The sequence below is a fragment of the Procambarus clarkii genome, chromosome 18, assembly GCF_040958095.1.
Source record: "Procambarus clarkii isolate CNS0578487 chromosome 18, FALCON_Pclarkii_2.0, whole genome shotgun sequence".
NCBI classification, from domain to species: domain Eukaryota; kingdom Metazoa; phylum Arthropoda; class Malacostraca; order Decapoda; family Cambaridae; genus Procambarus; species Procambarus clarkii.
In genome coordinates, this window is record NC_091167.1 from 14,879,341 (window position 1) to 14,893,047 (window position 13,707).

At 43.7% G+C, this 13,707-nt stretch overlaps 1 protein-coding gene across 5 annotated transcripts in view; it reads right to left on the reverse strand.

The window, feature by feature from the left end:
* Positions 1–13,707, reverse strand: part of LOC123754481 (TWiK family of potassium channels protein 7) — a 386,952-nt gene that overhangs the window by 23,291 nt on the left and 349,954 nt on the right. For all 5 annotated transcript variants that reach the window (XM_045736927.2, XM_045736928.2, XM_045736926.2 and 2 more), the window contains one exon: positions 3,202–3,415. In XM_045736927.2, coding sequence (XP_045592883.2) covers positions 3,202–3,415 — 214 coding nt within the window. The remainder of the gene's footprint in view (positions 1–3,201; positions 3,416–13,707) is intronic.

Genomic DNA, 13,707 nt, shown 5'->3' on the forward strand with positions numbered 1-13,707 from the left:
AGATAAGCATCTTATTGCTTTGTAATTACAATTATTACCTAACCTATAATAGGTATAGGTTAAGTAATAATTGTAATTACGAAGCAATAAGATGCTTATCTTAAGATACTAATAAGGTTAGGTAAGGTCGGTGTTTTCTATGAATCTTTTTAAGGGTATCTATTATGTTTAGTATATCATCTATGCACGTAGTTAATAAGTCAATATTGACTTTACGAATTTGCGAGAACGAGTTGGTTTGGCGGCATGATCTAAATGAGGCGTAACAAGAACAAGATATAGCTGAAGAACAACACCAGGGGATTTATTAGTAACGCTTTTAGAAATAAATCCAAGTGTCCAATTTACCATATTTCGAACATTTATGCATTTATTTGTTTGGCTTTAAATTCCTGCTGATCTTGACCCCAGATAGTTTTTATTCAATCAGATTTCGTAATTTCAGTCTCATGTATCTGATATTTTGAATCTTTATCATTGCCTAATCTCAGAACCTTACATATATCAGCATTAAACTACTTTCTTTCAATCTTTCAACCATTTTGACAGCCAATCTGAACCGTCTTGAAGTGATTTTTAGCCTTCTCAATATATTTCACGTCCAATTCTGGTACTGTCTGCAAATTTGCAAATATTTCTGGCCATTCCTTCGGGATGGGGGGGGGGGACCTTGATACAAGTCTAACATGTATATATACACTGTCTAACTGTCCCTCGACACAATGAATAATAATATGGTCAGTAACAGCGGTCCCATGACTGAGCCTTGAGGCACGCCACTTACAACACTTTCCCACTCTGACTTAGCACTATTTATACCAACTCTTCGTTCCCGTTGGTATAACCATACCCTAGTCCAACGGAAGTCACTATAGCACCCTCAATACCGTGAGCCTCTATCATTTTAATCAATCTTTCATGTGACACCTTCAAAAGCTTTGTCAGTCATGATACACCACGTCACAAACCTTCCTACTATCAACTGCATCAATTAGATTGGAAAAGAATGATAGCAAATTTGTCCAATATGAGCAGCGCTCAGTAGAACTTGGTTGTGAGTCGTTTATTAATCTATTTTTTGGTGATTAAGACGAATGGCTTTTGTGATTATTGATTCAAGCCATTTTTCCCATATTAGACGTTACTTCCCAAGGCACTGACCCCCGTTTGTGCTCTACCAAGTACTGACCCCACTAACACCCTGGACCCCAGTAAACAATGGTTAGATGGTGTTGGGGGAAAGGTCGGGCGTGCAGGGCTTGGCGGGGTGTAAGGGGTCTCCTGGTGTGTTGTGGAGGGTGCTCGGAGTCTTGGTGGGGACGGGTTGGTAACACACTGAATAGGGTTAAGAATTTTAGGTAGGGATAGCAGTGCCAATCATTAAAGTGAAATCCAGGTCAAATGTGTCACGTATCTAACCTTCACTTCTGAGTCAGTGGTAACCTAGATCGTTATAGCATCCTTCTGAATGCTTGCTGGTATATAAGAAGAATTGTCTTAGAGCCCTAGTTGTACAGAGATACTTGGTAGTACTCACCCAGTGATGGTTAAACAAGTCTCAGCAGACCTAATTGCAGATTATCGAATTAGCTACTACAAACCTTTCCACGCAGACATAAGAGAGAGAAGCAGCGTACAGGAGTTTCGATATTTGTAAATGAGGATTAGAAACGCAGCACTAAGCAGGTAAAGGATCAGAACCATACTGATACTATTGAGGAAGAAGTGGCTGAGGGCAGCGAAAAGCTTCTAATCGTAGTAGTTTAGAGGCTCTTAACGAAGCAGAAAGCAGACGCATCCGGCCGTAAGTGTCAAGAAGCTCTAGAAAGAGCAATATATGTTTGGTTATGGACTTGAACTATGCAAGAATTGATGAAACTCAAGAACACGAAATCCAGGAATAAAGGAATTTTTTGAAGGTGGTCGAAGACTGCTTCCTGACCCAGTCTGTAAATATGTCCATCAGGACTCACAATATTGTGAACCTGTTGCTGGTACACAATGAAACACTGGTCAATCATGTGGAGATCAGCAACGAGTTATTAAACAGTGATCATCAAAAGATTTGACTTGAGATTGCATAGATGAGCGAAAATATCCAACTCAAACTCATAATACAGAGCAAGAGATTATTCATCAGAACTCGCCAAAATATTCATCCGACATAATGATCAAATGAACCAACATTTGGCAGCACGTGTCAAACACCGTGTGCCATATTCTATTAAAAAATTTACGCCTAATATGAACTGTTAATTATATATAACATATATTTAGAAAGATCAAGCAATTATCTATAAGAACATCACTACATAATATATCGTGTACAAAGCCACTAATCAGTTGCAAGAGAGGCACTACACCGCCCTCCCGGTAGCCTCTCACAAAGGGCAATGCTTAGTATACCTTGTCCTCTTAAGATGAAGTCTTTATATTACGAAGATCTGAAGACATTCAGTGAGCCAAGCAACATGGTAAGTCAAATTATGCAACAGAGATGCTTCCACCCTTAATTTCCACGTTTAAAGCAATACACTGTATGTGCTATTCATTGGTCAGTATATACGGCAATCACGCAATACAGACTATCCATCAATCTATCAGATTATATGTGTATATTTAGTAAGAAATAGGCTCCATTGCACCAGACTGGGCATCAATGATGTCACCTCTTATTATACAACCTTGAAAGTCATAGTGCACATGTACTGCTCTTTGTGAATTATATGAATAAACCCTATAATATGGACCAAACAATTATCTAACATACCATACTAATATTTTCAACTATTAGCTTCGTATAGTCTCTAAACTTAGGAATGAAGGCCAGACGGATGCTATAGTTCCCGGGACAGTTACAGCTGCGAAACCCCCGTACGGAAAATGGTGGTACGCGCACGCACACACTATGAGCGGGGCACACAACCTGGCATTTGGGCTCCCTTCCTGTCGTGCGAGGCGTGGAAGATGAGGGTGGAACTATACTGGAGAGGACGGAGAGGTAGGGAGAGAGTGGGAAGAGGGTGAGATGCAAAGGTATCAATCTCTTTCAAATAAGTCTTATGTAAACTTACCGACAACCTAATTCAGGCGAGAGACATCACGCTGGGTAATAAGTATTTACTTACAGTTACTGTGGCAAGACAAGGATATTCGTTGATAAAAGGGACAAGAAAGTGTAAGTTGTAGCGATTGGCTCACCTTCTGGAGCCGCGCATGGATCTGCCTCGCCTCTTCTTCTTGGGTCTCTTGGTACAGGCGTAGCAACACACCTTCCAGTAGAGGAACCTAAAGGAGTGGGCCATCCCGTCGCCGATGTTAGCCAGACATAGCATCATCAGCGGGACCCCCGGAATGGCGTAGATGATGGTCACAACTTTGCCCCAGTCAGTCTTGGGTGCGATGTGGCCGTACCCTGTCCGTGCAGAGAAGGATGCCACATACAGGTTAAAAAGGTTCAAAGGATGAGGCAAATTCAAGTATGTTTATTGAGACAAGAAAGAAATACATCTCAAAGGGGTAGAGTAACTTAGGCTATTTCTACCCCCTTAGGATGAGACAATCTCGATAGCCTACCAAATTTTAATTCAACTTTGACATTTTTGAATTTTAAAATTTAATTTAAAAGTTTGAATATCGTTAAGGATTTATTATTGAAGAACTCACTAGTTCTATGTATGGTTCCGCTAATGAAATTCCATGGAATATTTGTAAAAAAGTGGACACTAGAGAAATTAATAATGATTTGGACAAAATATAAATAAAAATTGGTTTAGCATTCGAACCAGACTTGGCTTAAGAAGTTTTCCTTAAGTATTGGAACTTTAGGTAAATTAGTGTATAAGTTCAAGTACAAGTTGTAGAAAATTTAGTCAAGTTATTCAAAGTACTTAAATATCAAATACATGTACAAATACTTTTGTGGGCGATATAAATAACCCATTCATATTTAACTGAAACTATTATTTACCCAAAAAATATAAATGATGATTTAGTCAAACTGGAAATTATCTAAGATGAATGCGTCAGACTGAGAGTAAAACTTTCAGGTAACCATTACCACGAAATAAACAACAGGAGCACAATGTGTCTTTACCTCGGTCACATGAACTTATGAAACTCAGCATTTCTTAATGACTTAAAAAAAATCGGAAAAATGTTATTCGTTTGATTATTGTACTTCCCATTCATGAGTGTTTCAAAGTTCCCATCACTCAAGCGGCAACGAAGTGGTCGGGACGTCGTCCACCAATGTTAATACTTCCCTTAACCGATGCTGAGAGTTTCTTGAGTAGAGTCGAGCTCTCACCGGCTAGGCTAACTGTTACAACGAATCTTATAAATAATCCAAATGATTCTCTCTCTGCAGGTTCACATGGCATGTTGAGGAAGTGTTTGTTCTAATTGTCATCAGTAGTATCAGCAACATGTTCATAAGCTTCAGGATCTTCCATATAACGGAATATTTTACGTGTTTTTTGGAGCCGAGAATAAGTATTTACTGAAGCGGCCAGTGTTCGCGAGGCTGCTGTGATCTGTGCAGTAAACTCAGTTGTTAACTAAGATTTCCACAAATTATCCTGTCACCGCTTTGCTTTAAAGTGTGGAGTTAAGTACACCGGGAAAGCAAAATATTTTGCTTGCCTTATATTGGATTAATCGCCTTTCGAGTGACTTCATCAATGCTGCCACAAAAAATGGTTACAATAATTACAATGAGCAGAAATCGCGTGGCAACTGGCATAGAAGAAATGAACTTCTATGCCCTTGAGTGCTGGCAGCAGACTGATTGATTGATTGATAAAGATTAAGCCACTCAAAAGGTGGCACGGGCATGAATAGCCCGTAAGTGGTGGCCCTTTTGAGCCATTATCAGTATCAACAGATGATACTGGAGATCTGTGGAGGTGCGACTGCACCCTGCGTGACGGGAGATGTCTCCCGTGGCAGCAGACTGAATCACAAGTACTTAAGTAAGAGTGAGTCAATACATCTTATTTTCAAGTTTTAACTCGTTAAATGTTTCCAGTAAATTGTTTGAGGTACTTGAAGAAACACTTGAAATTACTTAAATCTTTTAAACTTCATCATATAGTTCAAATACCTTCTATTATTACTATTATTATTATTATTCTCTCCCTACCTAATAATTCAATTATTCTGAAAATTGGGTCTTAGGTACAAAGTACAAGTAAGTACTTGATCCCCTCCTTGATTCGAGCAGATTGTAAGTACATATGAGAGATTATGATCATTCAATTCACCAATTCAAAATTACAAATGTAGCTTCTTGCAAATCATTCATAGGCAGAAAAGAAAAAGAACTAATTATTGTCAAAATAACAGGAATGATTAAAGAATAAATTAATCCTTCTTGGTAAAAGCCTTGCGCCTTAGTGTTGGTCTACCCAAGTGCTTGTGAAGATCACAGATTGAGTATGTACATGTTATATTTATCTTCAATTATTGCATTGGATCAGTTCAAGTTTCAACATATACTACGATACTCTGCGAGATCAAAGGATCGATGAAATATCTGTACTTATTTCTGTACGAGTGTGTGAAGGATGTGGACCCACACCTGCCTCGCAGCCTAGTGCTGCTTCATGCTCCATCACTTTCACAGTAAGTAGCGTGCTGGGAGGTGAACTGAAACGTGAGCTCTCCCAATATTATTTACCACTTTCAATGAGTCTGGTGCATTTTGATAAGATTCAATGCAGCGTCCTTAGAGGTGGACGTAAAGTTCATGCAAAAAAAAAAAACCCTACAACATATACATCATGTGGTTGTGATCAGAGATGTGATTAGTCGTTTCAGATAAACATTAAAGATTGTCCTGCATTCTCATTGGCTGGCTGAAGGGGTAGGCGAGTTTCAATTGGCGGTTCTCTCGCGGAATAAGGAATAAGCTGCATGTTTACAATTTGATATGTGTGTGTGTGTGTTTGCTGCGCTGTGTCCCATGAACCAGTGCATGGAGGCATCGTGTGAAACCCTGATTAGGCTTCATTGGAAGCCTCAGAAACCCTAGAAGATTCAGTGGAATAGGAACCAGAGGAACCAGCACATAGGGTCGAATCAAACTCATTGCTCCTACTAATAAATTTATTCATATATAACTTAATACTATTATACATGTATAGGCGTAGGTTAGGTTTCGTGTTCAGGTTATGTTCATTATTTTATTTGAAATACGAGGGTGGAACATTTTTAGAGTTGCGTTCGAACAGAGGTAGTCAGTGAAGCACTGTTCGAAAAATGTTCTGACGTTATCAGTTGTGAATCGTATGGAAAGTGTTTTTTATTCAGCCTGTCCTCTTAACAAATACCCACAGTCCATTCCATGCACCCGCAAACCCGCTGTTTATGAATGAAAAATGATTTACATACGACTCACAACTGATGACGATCGAACACTTCCGGAACAAGTGCTTCACTAACGACTGGTGTTCGAACCACAACGCTGTAAATGCTTCACCCACGTACTACAAATACAAATAATCGCCAACAGAACCTAAACACCTAACCTAACCTAACCAATGACAAAATAGGCACAATATGTTAATATTTAATAATAATAATCTATATTTGAGAAATTCTTATTTTGGATGAACAACATGTTAATAAATAAAAATTGATGAATGCGTCTTTGGGGTCGACCGCCGGATGGAATGGACTTGGTCTGAGGATGGGTTGACCGAATGAGAGCTGTGGTTTATTCTTGTTTTGCGATTAAGTAACTCCTGTTAGTTTTCATGTGTCTTGTGTTGGGATGAAATTTCATGATTTAGATTTCTTAGCATGCCTGACTGCCTGTCTATCTGCTTGTCTGCCTGTCTGCCTGTCTGTCTGCTTGTCCAAAGTAGGAAGCCATACACTTGGGGATAGCCTGATCCAGCTTTCCAACATGAGACATGAAGGGTATGCGAGTGTCATAGGGCAGTCGGGGTCTGCCCAACAGCCACCGTTTAATAATGGTCGGCCAATAAAACGAGCCCCTGCGATTTTTCATGATTTTTTTTTTTTTATTTTTACATGCAAAGCATGCAATTTAAATACAATAAAAACACAGAAAACAGAACAAAATAATACAAGAGACCACCGGCTAGAAGGGCCGACAGCACAGCACAACAAAACACAAACATGATAAATGCATAGAAAAATACAGCATACATCAAGACACAAAACATTATACAATGGCAAACAAGCAAGCACAGTAACAACTCAAAACAAAAAACACTGCATAAAACAAAATATACATCAAGAGGCAGAACAGGAAACATAACAGGACAATCACAATACACACCAAACAAAACAAAAATATCAAACAATGAAAAACACTGTTTTCACTGTTGTGAAAAACACTATACCATCCGCCCCGCAACATACAAAGGGCGAGGCCAAAATAAACAATAATAATAATCAAGCAAACCACACAAACCAGAAAACAAACAGGTACAAACACAACAACATACACACACTGGCCTGAAGGACCGAGAATAAAACACAACATAAAGAACAACAAGAAACAAAACAAGACAATTTGCACAGCACACAAGCCATGAATAACAACAAAAACAACAACTACGGTAAGTGGACACATTTGCCTGAGAACCTGTCCTGTGGGAACCGCACATTGAACGCCTCCCAAAGCAGCCACGTCGTCCAGGAGGCTTGACCCAACACCGGGGGCGCCATGCGAACCGGAACCCCAGCAACAAACACCCGCAGACATGGAACCCACACGGTGTCCCTCCAGACGCGAGTAACTGCCACCCTATCCCATACACTCGGAACCCGCCCATCAGAAAAATCCTCCGGCCGGTCAAGCAGCAGGAACTCGGCAACCCGGGCCTCCAGGTCCTCAATGCACAGCACCGCAGGAGGGGGCTCGACAGAGGGCATCACCACAGGGGCATCAGCGGCCACGGGCACACCATCAGACGACTGCAGGGAATCACGGCGGCGCGGATCCTTACGTAAAGTCACCACCAGGCTACGCCCAGCACCAGCATCCTCACCATCCCTGGCAGCGGAAGCCACCACACCCCACAGCGAAGAGCCCCCGGGCGGGGAATAAACAGGAGACACACCCGAGACACGGGCATCAGCACCAGCAGGCACATGCTGGTGCTGATGCCACCACCTCTGCCACCACCACCCGCGGAGACAACGACTCAGCCGGATTCACGCCGTCAACACTTGAAGACCCACAGTCACTGAAGTCCCCAACATCAGCCCAGGCAGTAGACGAACGCCTGGAACGTTTGGGCTCCGGCCGGATATCATCAGAGCAGGAAGCGGACCCAGAAACACGGGCACCACCAGCCGGACGAACCGACGCCCGACGCAGAACGGCAGCAGCCTCCACCACAAGGGACACCGGACCACACACAGCAGGAGGCTCCGCAGCCACCCCAGCACCAAGCACAGTAGGAATCCGAGGCAAGGATGCAGGGCCAGACTCAGCAGCCGAAGACGAGGGAGCAGACGGCGACGCCGCACAGGGAGCACCAGGAAGGCCCACTGGAGCAGCAGGGCCAATGACAGGAGCAGGAGTATCAATTACCGATGGCACCACAACATCCGGAGGAGGGTCTGTGACAACCGGGGGAACGTCGGGCGACGCTGGGGGAGCCTCATCAGCTAGCGGGACGTTCACCTCCTCACCCCCGGAGTCCTCCTCCAGAGGGAGCGGCGAGAAATCCTCTTCTCGGAACAAGTTGATGGGAGCAACCGGAGCCGCAACGCACCCAGCAGCCTGATGCCCCATCAAGCCACACTGGAAAATGTTACGGGGTTGCCGGACATAGTACACCCGGACGTAGTACCCCATGAGCCAGACAGAAGATGGAATATCCGACCACAGGCGCATCCCCAAAGTGCGAATGTTCGTCCACCTACCCGCATACTGCCCTGAGGAGAGCGTGTTCACCCGCACACTGATGACCACCCCACACCTCTGAAAGTAACGTCGGAGGAGGTCCTCGGGAAACTCCAGGGGCGCCCCATGCACACTGACATAAGTCAGGGCACCACTACGGTCCGAGATGGACACAGAGCCGGCACCACCTGGCAATGGCAACGAACGCCCTTCATAACGACGGAGGAAATCTCGGTACTCCTCCTCCATTACAATCTTGATAACTATCCAGTGGGCAGTCACCAACTCAATACCGTAAACGGCCATCACAGGAACACGGAGCAAGTCGCACATAACCAGTTCCACGTCTGCATATCCAGCACGACCGGTGAACTCCAGACCCACAGAGTTTACCCGGAGAATAGGAGGAAGATGGCCTCCCATGGCAAGCCCGCCACGTCAACACGCAGCTGGTCAGCAACAGCAGGGGAGGGGCAGAAACGCCCACACCACCTGGCGACGAAAACGGCAACCACCCCAAACCACCAGAAGCCAGGCGACACGTCTGTACTTCACGGCAGCTCCAGGTCGACTGCTGTTAGTTTTCATGTGTCTTGTGTTGGGATGAAATTTCATGATTTAGATTTCTTAGCAAGCCTAACTGCCTGTCTATCTGCATGTCCGTCTGCCTGTCTATCTGCTTGTCTGCCTGTCTGTCTGCTTGTCCAAAGTAGGAAGCCATACACTTGGGGATAGCCTGATCCAACTTTCCAACATGAGACATGAAGGGTATGCGAGTGTCATAGGGCAGTCGGGGTCTGCCCAACAGCCACCGTTTAATAATGGTCGGCCAATAAAACGAGCCCCTGCGATTTTTCATGAAATGAAATAAATTCACGGGCTGTGTTAACCGCGAGGCTTTGATGCGTATTCCCGCTCTTTACCCGCTCATGTTCAAAGTTTACTCGAAAACGATTAACAGGAATTACTTTGTGTTACAGTATTATATTTTCTGAGAGAGAGAGAGAGAGAGAGAGAGAGAGAGAGAGAGAGAGAGAGAGAGAGACAGACAGACAGACAGACAGACAGACAGACAGACAGACAGACAGACAGACAGACAGACAGACAGACAGACAGACAGACAGACAGATGCTGTTGACATCATCTTTGCTGCCAGATAACTGTAAGAGAAGTGTCAAGAAAGTCCAGAATCTTCACAACCTCTGTGGATCTAACGAAGACATTTGACACTGTCAACCATGTAGGCCTCTAGAGAAGTGTAGCCAAATTTGAATGCCCAGATATTTATATCGAAATGGTGCAACAATGCCATGATGAAGCGACCATACGAGTCATAAATACTCACACTCCGCCCAAGTAAAACAGAAACAAGCAACACTTAGTGGGCCAGCCAGAGGCTTAAGGCCCGTGCAGGAATATACCTGCAAAAAAAAAAAAAACGCCATGACGGCAGGTTTGCCAGAGTTCCAGTCCATGGCAATTACTCAAGAGCCATTTGGGGTCACAAGCGGTGTGAAACAAGGCTGCCATCTGGCTCCCAGGTTCTTCAGCCTGATGTTCTCTGCACTGATGATCGATGCTTTTAGAGACAGTGATGTTGGGGTCGATCTCTGTTCAGTTCAGCCTGAAGGACGTTCAGGTCAGAACGAGTCAGAGTTGAGGCCACTCGTGACTTTCTATTTGCGGATGACTGCGCCCTCAACTCCAGTACGGAGGCTGGCATCCAATACACCACTGATCATATCCAAGGCTTGCATGAACTTTGGCCTCACTATCTCCGCCAAAAAAGACAGAGGTTGTGCTCCAGGCTGTGACTACTCTGAGCCGTCTATCACCGTCGGTGGCCAGGAACTCAACAACGCAGACAGGTGTACACACCTCGGCAGTACACTATCACAGGCAGTCGATGAGGAGGTGAGGACCAGGAGCACCAGAGCTTCTGCAGCTTCTGGAAGGCTTCGAATCAATATCTGGGATGGAGGAGGACTTCAGGTTGAGACCAAACTGAAGGTCCACTCAGCGGTCGGTCAGCTCACCTTCCTCGATGTTCGTGACACCTGGACTATCTACAGTGGCCACACACACACACAAAAGCTAAACCATTTCTATCTGAGCTGCCTCTAAAAGTTGCTAAAAGTGAAACAGAGAGGCGATGTGCTAGGTACAGACGTTCTTGCTCAGGCTGGCACGACGAGCATCTACACAATGCTCAGAAGGGCATGATGCTCACATAACTGATGAACGACTCCCCAAGAAGATGTTCTATGGTGAACTAAGGCAGGGGAAAACGTTATATTGGAGGACAATAGAAGAGATTTAAGGACACTCTCAAGAGTCTATGCCGCAATTCTCAAGGTTTTCCTCAAGAACTGCGACATAGACTCCGAAAGCTGGAGGAATGTTACCTATCGTACGTTACGACTCGTGACCCTACAACAGCTAACTTAAAAAAAAAGGTCTAGGGTTACTAAAAAACTGCTGTTCACAAGAGCGGGTCACCAGTATAACCCCTTGATAAGTAATGAGCACGTTGTTAAAAATCTTCCTTTAGGACTGAAAGAATACATATAAAACTTATATATATATATATTACATAAATCTCAATAGCAAACAGATGATTATTTGGTCACAATATATCACATTAAAAATATCACTGTCTCTCCCAGAAATTAATATAATATTATTATATGTATGGTTATGACAGAACAATAATGTAAAACTTAACTCCTCAAGATGTTACTCTCTCTGGTTCTGGAACAGCTACTGACTTACAATATACGCGGTAGTCAAAACATTGCCTTGCCCCGCGAACAATTTGCCAAAGTTACAATATTTATTATTTCTACAATGGAGCAATACATTATGACAAGAGTAATCTTAAACTAACTTAATAAATGGTCAATACATATAGGTATAACAAAAAGAAGGTAATTATTTCTTTACATAGTAATTAAAATACACATACAAAGGGGAATGATGGCATGCTCACCCAGCAGCGGACTATCCCACGACAATTTGCCAGATACAGTTCACCCAATTATTATTCACCTATGTTACCCACATATGATCACATATAAATCATTAGTTCCCATGGGAAACTGAGTACACAAAGAAATAAAACAATCATTCCCACGATACGTTGGGCCTAACGCCAACAATGTAACATGAAATTATTTAACATAGAACATATAAGTATATCAATATACATACTTGTAATTTATACACAATTATAAATGTACATATTAATTTATTTAATTACGTATCTATTAGAGGTACGTAACAAGGAACACCGCAGAAGCTCTCTCTGCCGGGCGGAGAGGAGTTCATACTGGTGCAGCAGTCTACGGACACGAGAGACATAATGATGATGGAGAAAACGGTGTCTTTGTAAGTCCAAGAATGATGGCTTCCCCCGTCGGGAGCCCACACCTCAGTGCTTCCCCCGTCGGGAGCCCACACTTCAGTGCTTCCCCCGTCGGGAGCCCACACCTCAGTGCTTCCCCCGTCGGGAGCCCACACCTCAGTGTCCTCATTGCAGCCGGAAATTCCGTGCTCTAATTGTACTTCTGGAAAAATTCCACCACAAACATATATATATCAATCTAATATGTATTTATGTAGACATGCTACATCAACAGTATACATCCCAGAGGTCACGAGGACAAGGGCCGCATGTGGCGTGATAGGTTATGTATAGACTAAACAATCCACGTGTCGTCCACTCATCACAAATCGCTTAATCAGCTAAGTGACGTCGACATCGTTACGTTACAAGCCTTTCTTAACTAAGAATTTTATCACAGCAAAGTAACACTTAATCATCATTGAGTCAATATTATCTATATCCTATAAACAAACTTTATCTCAAAATATTCACTTAAAACTGTGAAAAATAATCAGAAATTTGCCTCAAGCAATTTTTCAGATCCAGGAAGAGGCAGTCAAGCGAGCACCTCTTGAGGCTCTCGCTCTGTTAACGAAGTGAGTCATGTCGTGTTACAAACTGGGAAATCAGCTTTCAACATCACGTAAACATTCATAATCAGTGAATACCAAACACATATTTATATGTAGAATATTATCTTCAACGTATAAAGTATTGTTGTTGTTGTTCATATAGGGGCGACGACGATCGTGGAAGCCAGGAAAGGTGAAACGCCAAGCCTAATCACGAAACGAGTGACGCCATTCACTGTTAACTAATAGGCCTCGCGGAAAAGAAACACAGACAGGCAGATGATTGGGGAGCCCCAGGAGTCCCCCAGGGTGACAAGCACCGGCCCTGCCCCACACAGAGAACACCAGGTAGCAAAACCAAAACTCGGCCCCCAACTAAAACGCAAAAGTCATCCAGTGTCCCCCGGCAGAGCAGAAGCCGGCCGCCCACCACGGCTGAGGGCACACCAGGAGCCCAACAAGACCCGCCAACCCCTGGCACCTCTCGGCCAAGCCGGCGCCGGACACCGTCACCCCGCCGGCAGAACCAGCCAGAACACGTCAAAAAATTATATCTACCAACAATCCCGTGACCCATGGCAATATGTGCGCCCGGCGTCGTACAACCGGACCGTTGAATAGGGATACCAAACGGCAGTATGAAATCCACAACGCAAAAACAGAACGTGATCCGGCGGTCCCTAGGTGGAGATGGTGTCAAGACGTCCGCTCGGCGTTAAGATTGAACCAGGAGTCGACGTATATAGTGTCGAAGACATTCACTTGTTGATATCCGCGAAAGTGACAAGAGTGTAAACAAACCCACGCTAGCCGCCACGGTGTAAACAGCCAACGCCACTGTGTTATCTATATGGCTCCAGCAA